General features: G+C 40.8%; 1 protein-coding gene across 3 annotated transcripts in view; it reads right to left on the reverse strand.

The window, feature by feature from the left end:
* DHRS7B (dehydrogenase/reductase 7B) overlaps positions 1 to 19,762 on the reverse strand; it is a 118,611-nt gene that overhangs the window by 22,528 nt on the left and 76,321 nt on the right. For 2 of the 3 annotated variants that reach the window (XM_055305598.1, XM_055305596.1), the window contains one exon: positions 1,863 to 2,041. In XM_055305598.1, coding sequence (XP_055161573.1) covers positions 1,863 to 2,016 — 154 coding nt within the window. In that variant the 5' untranslated portion in view covers positions 2,017 to 2,041. Of the gene's footprint in view, positions 1 to 1,862; positions 2,042 to 7,299; positions 7,598 to 19,762 lie in introns of those variants that run through there. The other variant, XM_055305597.1, reaches the window with a different exon arrangement.

Genomic DNA, 19,762 nt, shown 5'->3' on the forward strand with positions numbered 1-19,762 from the left:
AAGTGGACCCTCAACTTTATGGTCAACAATATTCAACAAAGGAGGAAAGACTATCCACTGGAAAAAAGACAGTCTCTTCAATAAATGGTTGCTGGGAAAATTGGACATCCACATGCAGAAGAATGAAACCAGACCATTCTCTTACACCAGACACAAAGATAAACTAAAAATGGATGAAAGATCTTTTTTTTAAATTTTTTTTTATTTTTATTTTTTAATTTATTTATGATAGTCACACAGAGAGAGAGAGAGAGGCAGAGACACAGGCAGAGGGAGAAGCAGGCTCCATGCATCGGGAGCCCGATGTGGGATTCGATCCCGGGTCGCCAGGATCGCGCCCTGGGCCAAAGGCAGGCGCCAAACCGCTGCGCCACCCAGGGATCCCCTGGATGAAAGATCTTAATGTGAGACAAGATTCCATCAAAATCCTAGAGGAGAACACATGCAACACCCTTTTTGAACTTGGCCACAGCAACTTCTTGCAAGATACATCCATGAAGGCAAGAGAAACAAAAGCAAAAATGAACTATTGGGACTTCATCAAGATAAGAAGCTTTTGCACAGCAAAGGATACAGTCAACAAAACTAAAAGACAACCTACAGAATGGGAGAAGATATTTGCAAATGACGTATCAGATAAAGGGCTAGTATCCAAGATCTATAAAGAACTTATTAAACTCAACAGCAAAGAAACCAACAATCCAATCATGAAATGGGCAAAAGACATGAACAGAAATCTCACAGAGGAAGACACAGACATGGTCAACAAGCACATGAGAAAATGCTCCGCATCACTTGCCATCAGGGAGATACAAATCAAAACCACAATGAGATACCACCTCACACCAGTAAGAATGGGGAAAATTAACAAGGCAGGAAACCACAAATGTTGGAGAGGATGTGGGAAAGGGGAACCCTCTTACACTGTTGGTGGGAATGGGAACTGGTGCAGCCACTCTGGAAAACTGTGTGGAGGTTCCTCAAAGAGTTAAAAAGAGATCTGCCCTACGACCCAGCAATTGCACTGCTGGGGATTTACCCCAAAGATACAGATGCAGTGAAATGCCGGGACACCTGAACCCCAATGTTTCTAGCAGCAATGTCCACAATAGCCAAACTGTGGAAGGAGCCTTGGTGTCCATTGAAAGATGAATGGATAAAGAAGATGTGGTCTATGTATACAATGGAATATTACTCAGCCATTAGAAACGACAAATACCCACCATTTGCTTCGACGTGGATGGAACTGGAGGGTATTATGCTAGTGAAATAAGTCAATTGGAGAAGGACAAACATTATATGGTCTCATTCATTTGGGGAATATAAAAAATAGTCAAAGGGAATAAAGGGAAAAGGAGAAAAAATGAGTGGGAAGTATCAGAAAGAGAGACAGAACATGAGAGACTCCTAACTCTGGGAAACAAACAAGGGGTGGTGGAAAGGGAAGTGGGCGGGGGGTAGGGGTGACTGGGTGACGGGCACTGAGGGGGGCACTTGATGAGATGAGCACTGGGTGTTATTCTATATGTTGGCAAATTGAACACCAATAAAAAATAAAAATAAAAACTATTTCCACAACTAGCTGGAGTGGAATAAGGTGGCCCCCTTTGATGAAATACTTGAGTCTTCAGTTTGCCACAGTCCTCCTCAGGGCTTTTGCTTCCCAATACTGATGCTGAAAGTCAGGGGCCATTTCTCATTGCACTTAAGCTCTCGCCTTTTCCACGTGGACCAGAGGCAATAACATACTCTTGTTCCAAGTTACTTAGCCTGTTGCACTTATTTGCACACGTGCAGCGGAGCTGCTCCTGGTGCCTGGGCTCAGTTCCCTGCCCCCTGGCAGCACTGCCCCCAGGACCTACCTCGCCCCAGGCCTGAGGTAGCACCCGTAATGACCACCACAGCGTTCCGGAGGTAGGCCCTCATGCGGATCCGTTGCAGCAGCTTGAAGAGGCTAAAGATTCCCACACAGCCAAACAGCAGGGGCAGGATGGCCGTAGAGGTAATAAAGTCCATGATCCTCACCTTCAGCAGACTCTTCCTGAAAGAACCCAAATCAAATAATTTTGTGACAAAACAGAAAAATTCCAGGGACTTGCCAGCCCTCCTCCCCCTAGACTAATAATACAGAGCCCAGAACTCTCTTGTGTGGACTTTAGCTCTCAGCCCAGCACTATCTTTTTAGGCCTGTTTTCTATGCCAACGGCTCAGCACCATTGCTTTCTCTCACTTTGACTGACATGAGCAAACAGCAAAGCCACAGGCCTTGAGATGCCTCTCAGAGGCACCCAGCGACCCCAGAACAGAGAGTCATTCAGTGAGGGACCCAGTTACCTATGAGTGTGACAGGAGGCTCGGGTATAACCACACTCACCTGATTCTCCCTATTTAGGGAGACCTAAGTACATCCATTATCATTTTCAACCCCATTTGTGAAACTAGAAAACATTTTTTAAAAAAGGATAAAGAAAATCATGCCAATCCTTCTGCTCTTCCCTAAGCAGATGGAGGTTTCTGGGTGGGGTGTGCCCTGGATGGTCTCTGCGATGGCCTGTAAATGTCCTCCTGGCCATAGGCCTCACAGTCACCCAACGGGAATTCAGTGCAGAGGGGAGCTGCCCTTTGCCAAGCGTAGGCGCAGACTCAGGCTGAGAAGCGGGATGCCCTGCCATGCACTGTGGCGTATTCTCACTTAGCATTTGCCACGGAGCCATGATCAACCAGATGAAATCAGAAGTTTACAGGAGCCATCTATGTGACAGCAGCAATCAATTCTTAGGATCCATTCCTTCCACGACTGCCCCAAATTCCCTTACTCTCCCAAGCCTCCTGATTCCTTGTCACTCACCCATGCCCCCATTGAACAAGGCAAGCTAAGAGAGGAGGGAGACGAAGGATTAAAAGAAGGTCAAGGATGAGCCAGTGAGGAGCAACACCATGTCTGTCACTTTGAAAAAAAAATGCCCTGTAAGGCTATTTGACAAGTGGGCTGAGTCTATTACACAAAAGGCCCTACACCCACAGTCCTCCTCCAGGACTGAGACATCATGAGCATAGTAATCTTGTTCAGGAAGGAAGAGGCTGGAAACCAAAAGCAGAGCTCCTATAAAGCAGCCTAAAGCTTTCAACGCTTCATCAGATTAGGAGTAACTATGTCAAACCCTTGCTCATCTGCTGAATGTACCATGTCCTCAACTTCATATATTAAAAAAAATATTTCTGCTTCCATTCCAAGACAACATCAACTCTGTGGGTACCACAAAGCCAGAAACCCACTGAACCCCAACACAGATCCACTTACGTGCTGAGCTGCTTTGGTCTTGAACCTTAGAATCAGGGTGAGCTGTATCGATCTAAGTTAAACTGCTTAAGTGCAAAAGGGTTCTGCTCAGATTTGAACTGCCAACTCAACTATTTATTTATTTCATCTACCTTTCTAAATATATCCAATTTCTTGGTCACCATAAAAAATTAACATTCTTAGACCAACGTGTAAAAATGAGTTTCCCATCAATCTCCACTTAATCCACTTCTGAAAAATCCCCAACAACTGTCTGCTAAGTGGTTACATTTCTCTCTCACCCTACATTGTGCCAAGCCTATACTCAGATGAACTGGCAATTAAAGTGGCTTCTAAAGTGCGAAGCTCTTTACCTGGGTACTATTGGCACCACCCCCTGCCCACAAATGGAAGCTAAGGCCAACTGTTCTAGCCTACAGGAAGGGCCGAGTCCCAGGGGAAACATTAGAACTCAAGGACACCTGGGAAGTACTCAGAACTGTGTAGAACAGGCACCAGTACCTCTGCAGTTCTGTGCGTCTGCAGGTACTGCCTTGAGGCCTTCGTAGGACCCAGCCTCTGAAGACTGCAGGATATAGGGTATTTCTGCAGGGTATATCCCAGGGGTGGGAGGGTAAATTCTGGGGGACAGGAATGATTGCTAGTTTGTTAGTATAGCTTTAGCAGAAAACTAGAGCAATTGATAGAAAACACAGGTAAGGCCCCAAGGTAATTATAGCTCAGAACTTTCATGTAATGAACTTGGGGGGTAGGGAATTTTCAATCCAGCAGGATGGCTGTCTAGGAAGAGCTTTAGCCCACTGCAATCCCAGATCCTTATACCAGGCAGGTCCCAACGTGGACCACCCTGCTTGGCACAGAATCACATGGGGCCCAGCCACTGCCCAGGATGACCAAGGAGGTGAGGAAAGGACTCATGAAGGCACAACAGGCCTCAGTCCCTGGGTGGAGGTGCAGAGCTCCATTAGATCAGCTGGGTGGAAACAGCTCCACACACTCCTCCACAGGCCCCCAGAGACCAGAGCTTTGTGGAACCTGCCTGTTTCAGACCTTCAATCTGGGGCTGAGCCAGAATTCCACTGAAGGCTACAGGGGTGTCATGTACCAATATGCAGCCTATTGCCCCCCCAAAATTCAGAGGTTGCAGAGACAATGAGGAAAACACTAACTGTAGCCAAGTGACAACAGTGGAGGAGTTAAGGATGAGCCCTTGAACCAGCCTGGCTAGGTTCACATCCTGGCTCAGCCACTAACTTACCAGCCTGGGTAAGGGACCTCCCCACACTGGGCCTTAGTGTCCTCATCTGTAAAATGAGGGCATGTGAGTACCCACCTCACATGTCTGTTATGAGGTCAGATGAATTAATACATGGAAATGTGTGTACAGTCCCAAGAAAAGTGTAAGCACTCAGTAAATGTAGTTGCCATTGGCATCATCATGACCCAGAGAAAAAGTTCCTGGCCCAAGAATTAGTTTCCCAACAGTTAGATTTCTAAGGTTGTCTGAAAGAGTCCCTGGTTTATGAAAACTGGTTTCTTCCAAATGAAGCATAATCATTAAACATAGTTTGCTGGTGTTTAATTTTTATACCTTCATAAACCATTTGGTTGAATTACATTAACAAATAGGAAAAAAAGAAACCCCAACTTTGTCAGAAGAAGTCAGAATCTCATATGCCACAGTGTATATCAGAAAATGTGACCACCAGAACAGTCATCGAAGCAATCATAACAAGGAGAGAGTAGACAAGTGCCCAAAGTCCCTGCTCCCCTTTTTTCACACCCAGTGAGGAGCAGGATGAAAACAAACCCACCTAGCAAGGATCCCCCACCCCCACCCCCTGGGGAAGACAATGACAGCTCCCAACAAACTGCATTTTCATGCACCTATTTCCAACACAAGCCAGCAATCTAGGACACGAAGAAAAGAGAGAGATCTACACACCGTCTCGTATACTTCTGGGATTCCTTGCGCACCTGACACAACAGCGCATGCCAGCCTTGGTCTCCTGGCCCTGGGGACCACTTTGCCTGAGGCAAATATGGCACCAGGTTAATGGGATCCATCCTCGGCCCGTGGGCCGGCTTTCTGTGGGGAGAGCGCACATCTGCATTCAGTCTGGCAAGTTGTTAACAGAATCAGAATGCAAAGTAAATTAGAAATCAGCACCAACTGTGCCCAGGTAACTCAGGATGATGGTGGGAAAAGACATTCCAGAGCAAGTCGTTTATTTGAGAGTATTATGCTCAGTTTCAGGGTAGGTATTCAGGTCACTTTCCTGACCAGGTGAAACTGGTCATATTGACAATCCCAATTTTCTGGGAGTTTCTCAAAATTCCTAAAGACTTTCCCCTTTTAATCCACTCTACAGTGCACATGGCCATACAGATGGGGTCCTGGGCTGCTAGGCCTCCCCTGTCTCTGAATGCTAGTGAGGCCAACCCCTCTGTGTCTCAGCTTCAGCAGCGGGATGGCCAAGAAAGCCAAATATGAAGGTAACGTAGCCCTATCGTCTTGCTGTGGTATCTGGGGGCATTCTCCAAGCAAATAGACAGGTTCAAAATGGAAGAAAGGAATTGTGTCCTGACTGGCCACATTTCCAGATTAGAAAATAAATCTCCTATGTAAAAGAAGATCAAAGGGGGTCTGTTTTCTTGAAAATGGAATATAAGAAGGACTTTACAATGTTTACAAATTTTGCATTTTATGTTGAAATGCTTATTAACTGCTAGTTTCAGATAGAACTGGGAAGGCAAGATTGATGGTATAAAAAGGCAGTGGGAAAAAAAATTTAGCTCACGATTTCTCTCATTTGGAGATCACTCATACATAGAAGGGACAGCCCAGCATCACTGTGAGCTACAGCAGAAAGTAGGACAAGTGACAAAGAGAGAGTGAGATCAGAAAAGGAAGAAGGTGAGAGAACCCCCCTCAAATAGAAGCCACAGATCACACTGGTTCTAGAAGTACAAGTGCACTGCCTAACAGAAAAGTGTGCACTCACAGTTGTGTCTACTCTCATAACTGACAGGGAAGTGACCTGAAGCATGACCTTACACTAATAAGCCACATCAACTGGCGTGAAGAAGTTATAGTTCAGGCATTCACACACGAAGCTTGTCTGCTTGTATTTTCATATACCACAGACTATGGAGCTCTAGACCTAAGTTAAAAGAGGGTAAAGGGTAGAAAAATCCCTTCCTGGGTGAGTGTTACTTCAGTCTGGACAGCCAGAAAGTTCATGGGTTCTCACTGTGATTTTGAAATTCAGTTGTTCCCTATTCCACTGAGAGGTTCTTTAAAAAGGCTTTTGGAACCTCAAACTGGAAAGAAGACTAACTCCAAGAAATCAACTCTGAGCAGAAATGTCACTTCAATGTTATTCCATTCCTCATCCTTTAGCTAAAATTCTACATTGCATTTCACAGATGGAATCTGTTCCTAAAATTCCTTTCTTCTCTCAACCAATTACAAAAAATAAAGTAAATGGAACCATCAATTAAAAAAAAAAAAGGTTGTTAGGAATCTACTCAGAACCACAGAAATTAAACCATTAACAGCCACACCCTAACATCACCAGAGGGTATCTGAAAGCCCTTCACAGTTAAAGAATAAAAGTGATTTCAGGTCTGAAAGGAGCATTAGTCACGAAATAATTTGTCATGTTATGCACAAGAAAATCAGGCTAAAGGGCAGAGTTGAGTTCCAACTGGAAGGCAGGTTGCTGAAATCAAGCAGCAAGGAGTGGCTGAGTATCACCAAAAGCAGTTAGGATCCCATTCCCACAAACCTATGCCTGTTCTTGTATTTCAGCTGATGACCAGCTGGTCTATTAAAGGTGACATAAGCTATGGGTCACGCTTATGACCCATATCTGAAAATACATATCTATTTTCAGAAAGTAAAAGCAGAGTAAAGCTGCTCTTTTTTGGTCTCAGGCGTAGGAGAAGCAGCAGCTAAGGCCGTCTTTGACTGGAAAGAAAGAACAATATCCTACCTCAGATGACAGATACTTTGCCAGTGGTGGGTCCTGGTGCCAGCGTCTTCTCTGGGCTCTTGACCCGGGGCAGTGTGACTACAACTAGAGGCCAGAGGACACCTGCAGGTCAGCAAGCCCTCCCTGGACTGCTGGAACAAGCCACCGACAAGTGGCTTCGAGGGTGTATTTCAGGATGCCTGCCTTAGGGCCCCCAGTTGAAAGGAGTGCAGGCTGGCATTAGGAAAGCTAAAACCCAAAAGCAGTCCTGAAACTGTTTCAGATGGAGCTCCTGAGGGCCCACTCCAGGGAAGAGCAACTACACTGAAGCAAGCCCTGCTCTCCAGTGAAATGCTGAGCACACGCTGCAGAGCAGCCCCAGCCAGGGAGGGCGGGAAGAGAGATGCCAGCACAGCTCCAGACCCTGCCGTGCAGGCTCCCCACACAAGAGCCGGGCACCAGAGTCTAGTGGTTTATTGTGGCCCAAAGGCTTAGCTCTGCTTTTAAAGACAGCACTCATGATGTCTACGTAGCACCTTGCCACAAAAGAAACAATTCTGGTTTCTAATGTGCTTTATAGAATGAATTAAGTCTTACTGGAAGATGCAGGGGTGATTTCACCCTCTTTCCTAGGAAACACACAAGTAGCTCTGACAGATATCAAACAGCACACTCACTGTGACGGTGAAGCATAAAAAAACACCACATTGGCACTTGGGGAGCTGGGTTAGAGTCCACTATATCATGTACTTGCTGTATGGTATGGGAAAATTTACTTATGATCTGCAAATATGTGCCCCGATTTCAAAATGTGGATGATTATTCCAATGACAAGACACAAAGGAAGCACCTCATACATGCTGACATCCTGAACAAACATGCTACTGATTCCTAAACTCATGGAGGAAAGGCAGTTCCGAGAGGATCTGGGAAAGGAACAAAGCATGGCAGCCAAGTGGGTGGCATTAAGGGCAATTCATGTTTAAGCATGTTTGGTAAAAAGACCAAATGTATTACTTTATATTCACACTTCATATATCAAGTGCCATCTGCTACCAGACTCGGCTAAAACTGGGATGTAAGGCAATGAATGAAGTAGACATGGTTTCTGACTTTGTGGAACTGACAGCCTACATGGAGAGACTTACAATGAACAAACACAAAAATTAAATGATTAGAATTGTGATAATGAAAGAAACAATCATGGCAAAACCACATAGAGGTGGCCTGTCTAAGGGACAAGCCGTTCCTCAAGCTTTAATCCAAAGTCAAAACGATTCAAACCACTATGCTGGCCATATAACACACAACCTGGCCCAGGGCAGCTACTAGTTTCTGACTCCTGAGTTTTAGATTATTACCTTAAGGTCTTACATATAATAATGAATATGACAGACGAGGTACCCATGTAAATGTAAAGTCAAGAATCCAGTATGTTTATGATTTTTTAAAAGATGTATTTATTTTATTTTTAGAGAGAGAGTGGGAAGGACAGAGGAAGAGGGAGAAAGAATCCTAAATGGACTTTGGAGCCCATCAAGGGGCTGGATCTCATGACCCTGAGTTGAAACCAAGGGTGGGACACTTAACTTGACTGGCGCCCCAGGAATCCAGCGTGTTTAAAAGAAGCTGGTAAGGCCCAAACCAGAGTATCTAATAGTAACTGTGTATGGGTATCAGCTCCAAGAATAAGCAGAAAACATAATAAACAATATTTGCACTCAAACGTGGGTACAATCACGTACTATATCTCCTATAGTATAAATTCATTCCACAAACATTTACAGAGCACCTACTATGTGTCAATTTTTCCAGTTTCTGTGGTATAGTGAATGAACAGTAAGTAAACTGCTGTGTTCATGGAGATGACATATCAATGGGAGAGACAAACAATAAAAAGGATAAGCATATAAAATGTACATTAAAAGGGCTCTAGGACAATGGTGGAATAGGAGGAACCAGGAATCTATCTCCCCGCCTACTCAGTAACTGCACTGGCAGAATCTGTCCCCTAGAACTACGTATTTTAGAACTGGGCAGTCTATTAAAGGCTTGCAAATTCCCAGAAGGCTTGGCTGGGGAGTTGTGGTTAATTTCTGTCAATTTCTGCTGTAAGCACAGTAGCAGCAATACAATCTCCATCCTAGGGGAATGCAGCCGTGTACCAGATCCTGGAGCAATTTACATATAGCTTGCTAGAATGAGGGTGGGCAAAAAAGGCCCGCCCCTCTGATTATCAGGGATTTGTGCCTGACTGCTTTATAGCTGCTTCTGATCACAGAGGTGCAGACAGAGGTGGGCAGCCAGTGTGGCTGCAGCTCCCTCCATTGTAGCAAGCCTCTCCACCTCTGGATGAGGTGGCCACCAGGGTGTTTATAGGGCTAGCAGCATTTTATCCTCCCTTCATTTTCCTCTTTTTCTCCTTTTGGAAGCCAGTAATTAGAGTAAGACATTCAAAAGCAATTGAATACATGGGGAAAATTAGAAAGTGACTGAATATCCAGGAAAAGGCACATGCTCAGAAAAGACCTGAGAAGACCTTAAGTTCAAAGATCGTGCTGATCCTCAGCACAAAGTCAGCCTATAAAAATAAATACTTGAATTAATTAATCAACAAAAGACAGCAAACACTAGGGAACAGAGAAAATCTGATTTCAGAGTTACCATATTATTAGATTAAAATGTCCAGTTTTCAACAAAAAAAAGTCAAACAGCATACAAAGAAATAGGAAACTGTCTCATTCAAAGGAAAAAAATAAACAACAGAAACTATCCCTGCAAAAGAACTATAAATTTACCTGAAGAAGATATTAAAACAATCATCTAAAGCTGCTCAAAAAACTAAAGATGTAGAGAAAGTCAAGCGAATAATGTGTAAAAATAATGGAAATACCAATAATACCAATAATAAGACAAAATCAAAAAAAAAGGAAAAGGAAATACTGGAGTATATAAGAATAACAGAAATGAAAAAGTCACTAGAGCCATTCAAAGGGAATTTAAGCAGGCAGAAGACAGAATCAGTGAACTTGAAGATAGGGCAATGGAAAGTACTGAATCTAAGAAATGGGGAAAAAGACTGAATAAAAGTGAACAGAACGTAAGGGACCCATGAGACCCATCAAGCCAACCAGCATATATACTGCAGAAGCTTCAAAAACAGAAGAGAGAAAGGGGCAGAGAGAATACTTGAAGTAGTGGCTGAAAACTTCCCAACTCTGCTGAAAGACATGAATATAAACACCCAAAAAACTCAATGAACTCCAGGTAACATGAACTCAAAGAGACCCATATGAAGACATATTATCATCAAACTATCTAAAGGCAAAGACAGAGAACCCTGAAAGTTGGAAAAGTGACTTGTCACACACAAGAGCTCCTCAATAAAATTATCGACACATTTCTCATCACAAACTTTAGAGAATATAACACACACACACACACACACAAAAAGAGAATATAACGCAGTAGGCAATATATTCAAAGTGCTAAAAAAAAAAGAAAACCAAAAAGCTGTCAACCAAAAATCTTGTATCTGGCAAAACTGTCCTTCAAAAGTGAGGGAAAAATTAAGACATTCCCAGATAAACAAAAGCTGAGATAGTTTATCACTACATTTACTCTGCAAAAAATGTCACAGGCGTCCTCAAGGTGAAATGAAAAGACACTACACAGTACCTCAAAGCCATGTGGAGAAATAAAGATTTCAATAAAGATAAATACATGCAAATTATTATAACAACAGTTTGTAAAACCACTTTCTGTGTTCTACATGATTTAAAAGGCTAATACATCTTTAAAAAATAATTTTTAGTTTAAAAGCTAATATTATTTTAACTTTGGTCTGTAACTCCAAATCTTGTTTCCTACATAATTTAGGAGACTAATGCATTTAAAATTAGTATTAGTTTAGTCTTTGGGGCATGCAATGTATAAAGATGTAATTTTGCAACATCAACAACCAAAGGGATGGGGACAGAGTAAAGTAGAATTTTTGTCTGTTATTGAAGTTAAACTGGTATAAAGTCAAATTACAATGTTATACATTACAATGCTGCTAGCCCTATAAACACCCTGGTGGCCACCTCATCCAGAGGTGGAGAGGCTTGCTACAATGGAGGGAGCTGCAGCCACACTGGCTGCCCACCTCTGTCTGCACCTCTGTGATCAGAAGCACAGGATGTTTAGCACAGGATTAGGATGTTAAACATAATCCCAATTGTAACCATAAAAAAAATAACTATACAACGTACACAAAAGGAAATGAAAAGAGAATCAAACATTTCACTACAAAAAAAAAATCAACTAATGTAAAAGACAGTAAAAAAAGAAATGGTGGGGGGGAGAACAGAGAACAAATAGCACAACTGCAGAAGTAAGTCCTTTCTTACCTGTAATTACTTTAAATGTAAATGGATTAAACTCTCCAAAGAACAGAATTTGGCAGAATAGATAAAAATCACATGATTCAACTATATGCTGCCTACAAGAGACTCACTTGAGATCTAAAGACACAAACGGGTTGAAAGTGAAAGGATGGAAAAAGATACCCCATGCAAACAGCAAAAGAGAACAGGGTGGCTACATTAATATCAGATAAAATGGACTTTAAATCTGCTTTTGGTTTTTTAAAGATTTTATTTATTTATTTGACAGAGAGAGAGGCTGAGAGGAAGAGTGTATGCACAAGTAGGGGGAGTGGCAGGCAGAGGGAGAGGGAGAAGCAGATCCCTGGGATGATCACCTAAACCAAAGGCAAAATGCTTAACTGACTGAGCCATCCAAGTGCCCCACAAAATGGCCTTTAAGCATATGAAGTAAAAACTGACAGAATTGAAGGCAAAACAGTGCTGTAAGAGTAGTTGGAGACATCAATATCCCACTCATAATAATGGAAAGAATAACCAAAAATAAGGAAATAAAGGACTTAGCACAATAAACTAACTAGGTCTAACAGACATATAAAACATTATCCAAAAACAACAGCATACACATTGTTCTCAAGTACACATGGGACAATTTCCAAGATATACATACATTAGGCCACAAATTTCCAAATTAGTCTCAATATTTAAAAGACAGATATCATATAAACTATCTTCTGTAACTACAACAGGATAAAGCTGAAAATCAGTAACAAGAGATATTAGAAAATACTCAGTGATAAATAAAAACAAAAACATAATATATTAAACTAAAATATACAACAAAAAAGAGTGGTAAGGGGGAAATCCATAACTATAAATATGCACATTATAAAACAAGAAAGACCTCAATGACCTAACTCTACAATTTAAAAATACTAGAAAAAGAACAACTAAAGTCAAAGCCAGCAGAAGAAAGGAAATAATAAAGATTAAAGCAGAGATAAATGAAACAGAAAATAGAGAAATCACTGAAACCAAAAGTTGATGCTTTGAAAAGATCAACAAAATTGACAAACCTTTACCTAGATGTACTAAAAAGAGAGAAAGAAAAGACTCAACTTACTAAGATCAGAGAAGAAAGTGATGACATTACTACTGATTCTACAGAAATAAAAAGATTACAAGAGAGTACTATGAACATTATACACCAACAAATTGGATAACCTAGATGAAATGGACATATCCTAGAAACATAAAACCTACCAAAACTCAATCACTAAGAAATAGAACATCCGAATAGACCAATAACTACTAAAGAGACTGAATCCATAATAAAAAATGTCAAGAAAGAAAAGTCCTGGGGGTGCCTGGGTGGCTCAGCACATGATCTCAGCGTCATGAGATTAAGCCCATGTCAAACTCTGTGCTGAGTGTGGAGCCTGATTAAGATTCTCTCTCTCACTCTGACCCTCCATGCCACTTGCAAGTATACTCTCTCTCTCTTTCTCTCTCTCTCTAAAAAAAGGAAAAAAAAAGTCTCAGGTCCAATGGCTTTACTGGTACATTCTACCAAACATTTAAAGAACTAACACTAGTCCTTAAACTTTTCCGAAAAATTGTAAAGAACACTTCCTAACTTATTCAATGAGATCAGCACTGCCCTGATAGCAAGGGGGAAAAAAAAAAAAAAACACCATGAAGAAAAAAAAAACAACAAAAACAAATACAGACCAACATCCCTTTTGAAAATTGATGTAAAAATCCCCCCCCAAAATATTAACAAATTCAACTCAGCAGCATATTAAAAAAATTATATACCATGACCAAATGGGATATGTCCCTGAAATCCAAAAATAGTTCAACAAATGAAAATTGATCATTGTAATATGCCACATCAGCTAGAGGAATAAAACCATGTAACCATCTCAACTGATGCGGAAAAAGCACTTGACAAAATTTAACATCCTTTCATGATAAACACATCTAACAAAATAGTAATAGAAGGAAACTGCCTCAAATTAATAAAAACTACATATGAAAAACCCACAGCGAACCTCATACTCAACTGTAAAAGACTGAAAACTTTTCTTCTAAGACTAAGAACAAAAAAAAAAAAAAAAAAAATAAGACCAAGAACAAAGGATGGATATCAACTTCCCCACACAGTATTGGAATGAGGCAAGAAATAAAAGGCATCTAAATTGGAAAGGAGGAGGTCAAATTATCCGTTTGCAGATGGTATGATCTTATACATAGGAAACCCTAAAGACTACACAAAAATGTGTGAGGATAAATAAATATAGCAAAGTAGCAAAATACAAAGTCCACACACACAAATCAGTTGGTATTTCTACACGCAAACAATGACCAACTGAGAAGGAAATTACAAAAACAATTCTATTTAAGATACAGCTAAAAAAATTAAATACTTAATAATTTTTTTAAAGATTTTATTTATTTATTCATGAGAGACACAGAGAGAGAGAGGCACAGACACAGGCAGAGGGAGAAGCAGGCTCCATGCAGGGAGCCCGATGTGGGACTCGATCCTGGAACTCCAGGATCATGCCCTGAGCCTAAGGCATACGCCCAACTGCTGAGCCACCCAGGCATCCCTAAATACTTAATAACTTAACCAATAAGGTAAAGACTTGTAAAATGAAAACTACCAAATATTCCTAAAAGAAATTCAACAAGACATAAATAAATGGAATATATCCCATATTCATGGAACAGAACACTTAATATTATTAAAATATCAACACTACCCAAAGTGCTCTACAGATTCAATGCAATTCCTAGCAAAATCCCAGAGATATTTTACAGAAATAAAAGAATTCTTCCTTAAAATTAATATGGAATCTCAAATGTCTCCTAATAGCCAAAACAATCTTGAGAAAGAACAAAGCTGGACGACTTCTATTTCCCGATTTCAAAACTTACTACAAAGCTACAGTAACTAATAAAACTGTGTGGTTTGGGCATAAAGATAGGCATATAGACCAGTGGAATACAACAGCAAGTCCAGAAATAAACCCTTCCACATATGGTCAAATGATCTCTGACAAGGGTACCAAGATCATTCAGTGGGGGAAGGGATGGTCCTTTCAACAGACAGTGCTGGCAAAACTGGATATCCACATGCAAAAGAGCAAAGTTGGACCCTTCCCTTATTGTTTCACTCAAAATGAAACAAGAACCTAAATGTAAAGACCTAAAACAATAAAAGTCTTTGAAGAAAACATAGGGCAAAAGCTTCACAACGTTGGATTTGGCAATGATTTCTAGGATCAACTCCAAAGGCAAAAGCAACAAAAGAAAAACTAGATAAACTGAACTTCATGAAAATTTTAAACTTTTTCTCATTAAAAGACACTATCCACAGAATAAAAAGGCAACCTACGGGAGAAACTATTTTCAAACTATATACCTAATAAGGGATCAATATCCAGATTATAGAGAACTCATACAATGCAAAACAAATCAAAACAAAAACAAACAACCCTATTCAAAAATGTCCAAAGACTTGAATAGACATTTCTCAACAGGAGATATACAAATGGCCAATAAAGTACATGAAAAGATGCTCAATATCACTACCTAATGCAAATGAAAACTATGAGATACTACTTCATATCCATTAGGATGACTACTACTACAAAAAAAAAAATAACAACTGTTGGGGAGGATGTAGAGAAGTTGAAACCCTTGAGGACTGTGGGTGGGAATGTAAAATGGTAGAGATGCTGATAAAACAGTATAAAGTTTTCTCAAAAAATTAGAAGCAGAATTATCATATGATCCAGTGATCCCACTTGTGGATATATACTCCAAAAAATTGAAAACAGGCCCTCAAAGAGAGATGTGTGCACCCATGTTCATCAAAGCATTATTCACCATAGATAAAACATGGAAGCAACCAAAGTGTCCATCAACCAATGAACAGATAAACAAAATATAGTATATATACAATGGAATATTATTCAGCCTTTAAAACGAAGGAAATTCTGCAATATGCTACAACATGGATGAACCTTGCACACATTATGGTAAGTGAAATAAGCCAGTTACAAAAGGACAATCACTTTATAATTCCACTTATATGAGATACTTGGAGCAGTCAAAAACTTAAAGCCAAAAAGTAGAATGGCAGTTGCTAGAGGCTGGGGTGGGAGCAGGAAAGGATGGGAGTTACGATTTAATGGGTTTCAGTTTTGCAAGATAAAGAGTTTTGGAGATAGGCAGTAGTGATGGTGGGTGGCACAACAATACGAATGTATCTAATACTGCTAAGCTGTACACTTAAAAAGTAGAGGGCTTAGCTGTCTCAGTCTGTGGAGTGTGCGACTGTTGATCTCAAGGGTTTTGAGTTCCAGCCCCATGTTGGGTGTTGAGATCACTTAAAAATAAAATCCTTTAAAAAAAGATGGTAAACTTTATTATGGGTATTTTATCACAATAAAAAAAGAAAAATAAGTATGTCATTCACAAAGAATTAAACACTAAATGTTGCCCAACTTCAAGTAGGCTCATGGTTGAAATCAGATTATCTTAAATTCTAACAAATGACTCGGTTTCCTCATGGATTTAGATAAATCATCTGCCCCTGTCTACTATCTTTCTTAGACAATTTGCCTTACAGTAATTCATTTAGGATGATGCTTCCTCTGAATTCCAAGTTATTTTTAGAATTGAAAAACATTATTGTGAAATTTAACTAGGAAATGCCCTTTATTCTGAAGCAGTTTTTACAATGCTTATTATACTTAAAACTTGTAGTGCCCTGACTTTTATGCCAGAAAACATAAAGGAAGAAATTTCACAAACTGAAAGGGCAAAGGGAGAAGGAAAGCATAATAACCTGAGAGGGGTTTTCCATAGCCAACTTCTAAGCTTTCATTTAAAAATAGCCTAGCGAGTGCCCTATCTATCACTTTATTTTCAGTGTCCTAGCAAATTGCTCCGTGAGCATAGCTATGTCTCCTCAGGACAGACCCAAGGCAGGGAGCCAACCAAACTATTTCAACCTCAGATTTCCCACTTTTCTCCAAGCATATTTTTCCCCTTATTTCTCTCTGAGACTTTTCGGTCTTCAAAAATATATATTTGGCAAATTCCAGAGTCTATATGAAAAGAAAAAACAGGGACCCCTGGGTGGCTCAGTGGTTGGGCATCTGCCTTTGGTTCAGGGCATGATCCTGGGGTCCCAGGATGGAGTCCCATATCAGGCTCCCTGCCCAGAGCTTGCTTTTCCTTCCCTCTCCCTATGTCTCTGCCTCTCTGTCTCTCATGAATAAGTAAATAAAATCTTTAAAATAAAATCAAAGTAAAAATTAAAAGAAAAACACTTCCAATTGAAATAATCTTTTATACATACACTGTATTTGTTGGTGTCTAACAGTATAAGGGCTATCTTTTAAACTGCATTTAAATATATAACATCACATAATGAAACTTTTTTTTTCTGGTAATATAAGAGTTATTAAAGCTTAGCCACAGAATAAGGTGAAAGCAAACCTACTTTAAAGCCAATTTTAGGAGTCAAGAAATGAAAGATTTAAGTTTCTTTCCTTCCATAGCAAAATGCTGATAGTTGTTGAGGTTGTATACAGGGTATATGGGGACTCACTGTACTATTCTAGTTTTGTGTATCTTTGAGCATTTCCTTAATTTCTACTTCATGCTCAACTTTGCTAAAATGAAGTTGGAAAAGTGAACAGTTAGCTATACTGAAAGTATTACTTTGTAAAATAAGATTAGCTAATACCACCAACTAGAACACCAAAAGGGACAAACTGACTAATGTTAGTTATAGTGGCATCTATGGGGGGCAGCACGGTGGGTGGGGTTTTGATTTGGACCTTTCCTGGGCCTTGAGACCAGGTGACTGACTACAGAGTAAATCACCAGACTTCCAGGCTTCCTTGCTGTTGATTTTCCAAATCAGCTGGTTCTAAACCACATTACTCATCCTCATCTAATCATGACCTACATAAGAAGCACCCCTTAAAATCCAGATCCAGGGCCCCACCCACTACAGATCTTTGAAATCAGTAATAACAGAAAAGGTGAGACCTGGGAATCTGGACTTTTGATGCCCTCCTCTGATAATTTTTAACAGATACCAAAGTTAAAAGCCCCTGAAAATCTCTTTTATTGTCTACAAAGACAGATGTGCCACTTTGGGGGTCATAAGGGCTATCTGCCAGCCTCCATTCACAAGGTCAGGGGTAACTGCTTCTTTTCTAGATTTCATCAACAGGAAGGCTGACAAGGCCCTCCACCGCCACCTCTACCACAAAGACCAGCCCCGCCACCCCCAACTGCCCAGAAACCACCAATCTCATAATTTTTATCCCTGTTTACATCAGTCACGACAGGAAGTCTGGGCCTCCTGAGACATCCTTGGACTCCCAAACCACTCTGTGCACTCCCTTTTCTGACCCCACTTCCCAGCCTTCCTCATATTAACCTGGTAGTACTCTTGGTCAGTCAACAGCAAAATCACTTACATCTTCAACTCTTGCATTCTCTACTCTGAACAGCCCCTTCACTGTCCTGTTCCAATGATGTCTGGCTCATCCTGAGGACAGATACTCCACAATCCTCTGCCAGTGGCGGCTGTTTCTCCCTCATACCCTCACAAACTGGCTCAAATTCCTCACTATTCCTCCCTTTCTCCCTAAAACTGCCCAGCTTTGACTCTTCCTTGTCAGACTATGTCAGTCACTGCCCCCCTCCTTATAATCACCTACTTTCCTCTTGGTCACCACCACCTCCCAAGTCCCCCAGCATTACTTAAAAAGATATTTAGCTACTCACTGTCATTCCTCCCAGCACATTTCCTGTCATCATAATTCTTAGAGATTTTATATATACATGGGTTCTCCTACCTCTGCCTTAGTTCTGTGACCTGTCCTCCATTATCTTGTCCTCCACCCTACTTCAGCCACTCCCATAGTCAAACAGCAGCCCTTTATAATCTTTGAATTCCACATTAGGCTCCCCCTGGGAGCCTGCTTCTCCTTCTGCCTATGTCTCTGCCTCTCTCTCTCTCTCTCTCTCTCTCTCTCTCTCTGTCTCTCATGAATAAATAAATAAAATATTTAAAAAAGAAAGAAAGAAAGAAAGAAAGAAAGAAAGAAAGAAAGAAAGAAGAAAGAAAGAAAGAAAGAAAGAAAGAAAGAGAAAGAAAGAAAGAAAGAAAGAAAGAAAGAAAGAAAGAAAGAAAGAAAGAAAGAAAGAAAGAAAGAAAGAAAGAAAGGACTGGAGATGATTTTTTTTAAGATTTTATTTATTTATTCATGAGAGACACAGAGAGAGAGACAGAGACAGAGACAGAGACATAGGCAGAAGGAAAAGCAGGCTCAGAGCCTCCTGCAGAACTCAATCCCAGGACCCCAGGATTACGACCCGAGCCAAAGGCAGATGCTCAACCACTGAGCCATCCAGGTGCCCCTGGGCTATTTATTTCTACCTGCAGATACAACACATAGTCTGGAGATATTTCCTTTTGACCTAATTAGAGGATTTCCCTTTATATTTCTTTTTTTTAAATTATTGTTTAATTAATTTTTTTAAAGATTTTATTTATTGATGAGACACACACACGCAGAGAGAGAGAGAGAGAGGCAGAGACACAGGCAGAGGGAGAAGCAGGTTCTAGGCAGGGAGCCCGATGTGGGACTCAATCCTGAGACTCCAGGATCACACACTAGGCCGAAGGCAGGCACCAAACCACTGAGCCACCCAGGGATCCCCTTCCCTTTATATTTCTTGAAAGATAAGTCTGTAATCAATAATTACCTCATTTTTGTTTACATGAGAATATATTTTACTTTCATTTTTGAAGGATAGTTTTAGATATAAAATTTAATATAGAACTTGGTGTTGACAGCTTTTTCATTGAACATGTAACTCCACTGTTGTGTGTCACTTTTTTCAATTATTTTTTTTTTTTTAAATTTTATTTATTTATTTATGACAGTCACAGAGAGAGAGAGAGAGAGAGGCAGAGACACAGGCAGAGGGAGAAGCAGGCTCCATGCACCGGGAGCCTGACGTGGGATTCGATCCCGGGTCTCCAGGATCGCACCCTGGGCCAAAGACCGGCGCTA

The sequence above is a fragment of the Nyctereutes procyonoides genome, unplaced genomic scaffold, assembly GCF_905146905.1.
Source record: "Nyctereutes procyonoides isolate TBG_1078 unplaced genomic scaffold, NYPRO_anot_genome, whole genome shotgun sequence".
Classification (NCBI taxonomy): Eukaryota; Metazoa; Chordata; class Mammalia; order Carnivora; family Canidae; genus Nyctereutes; species Nyctereutes procyonoides.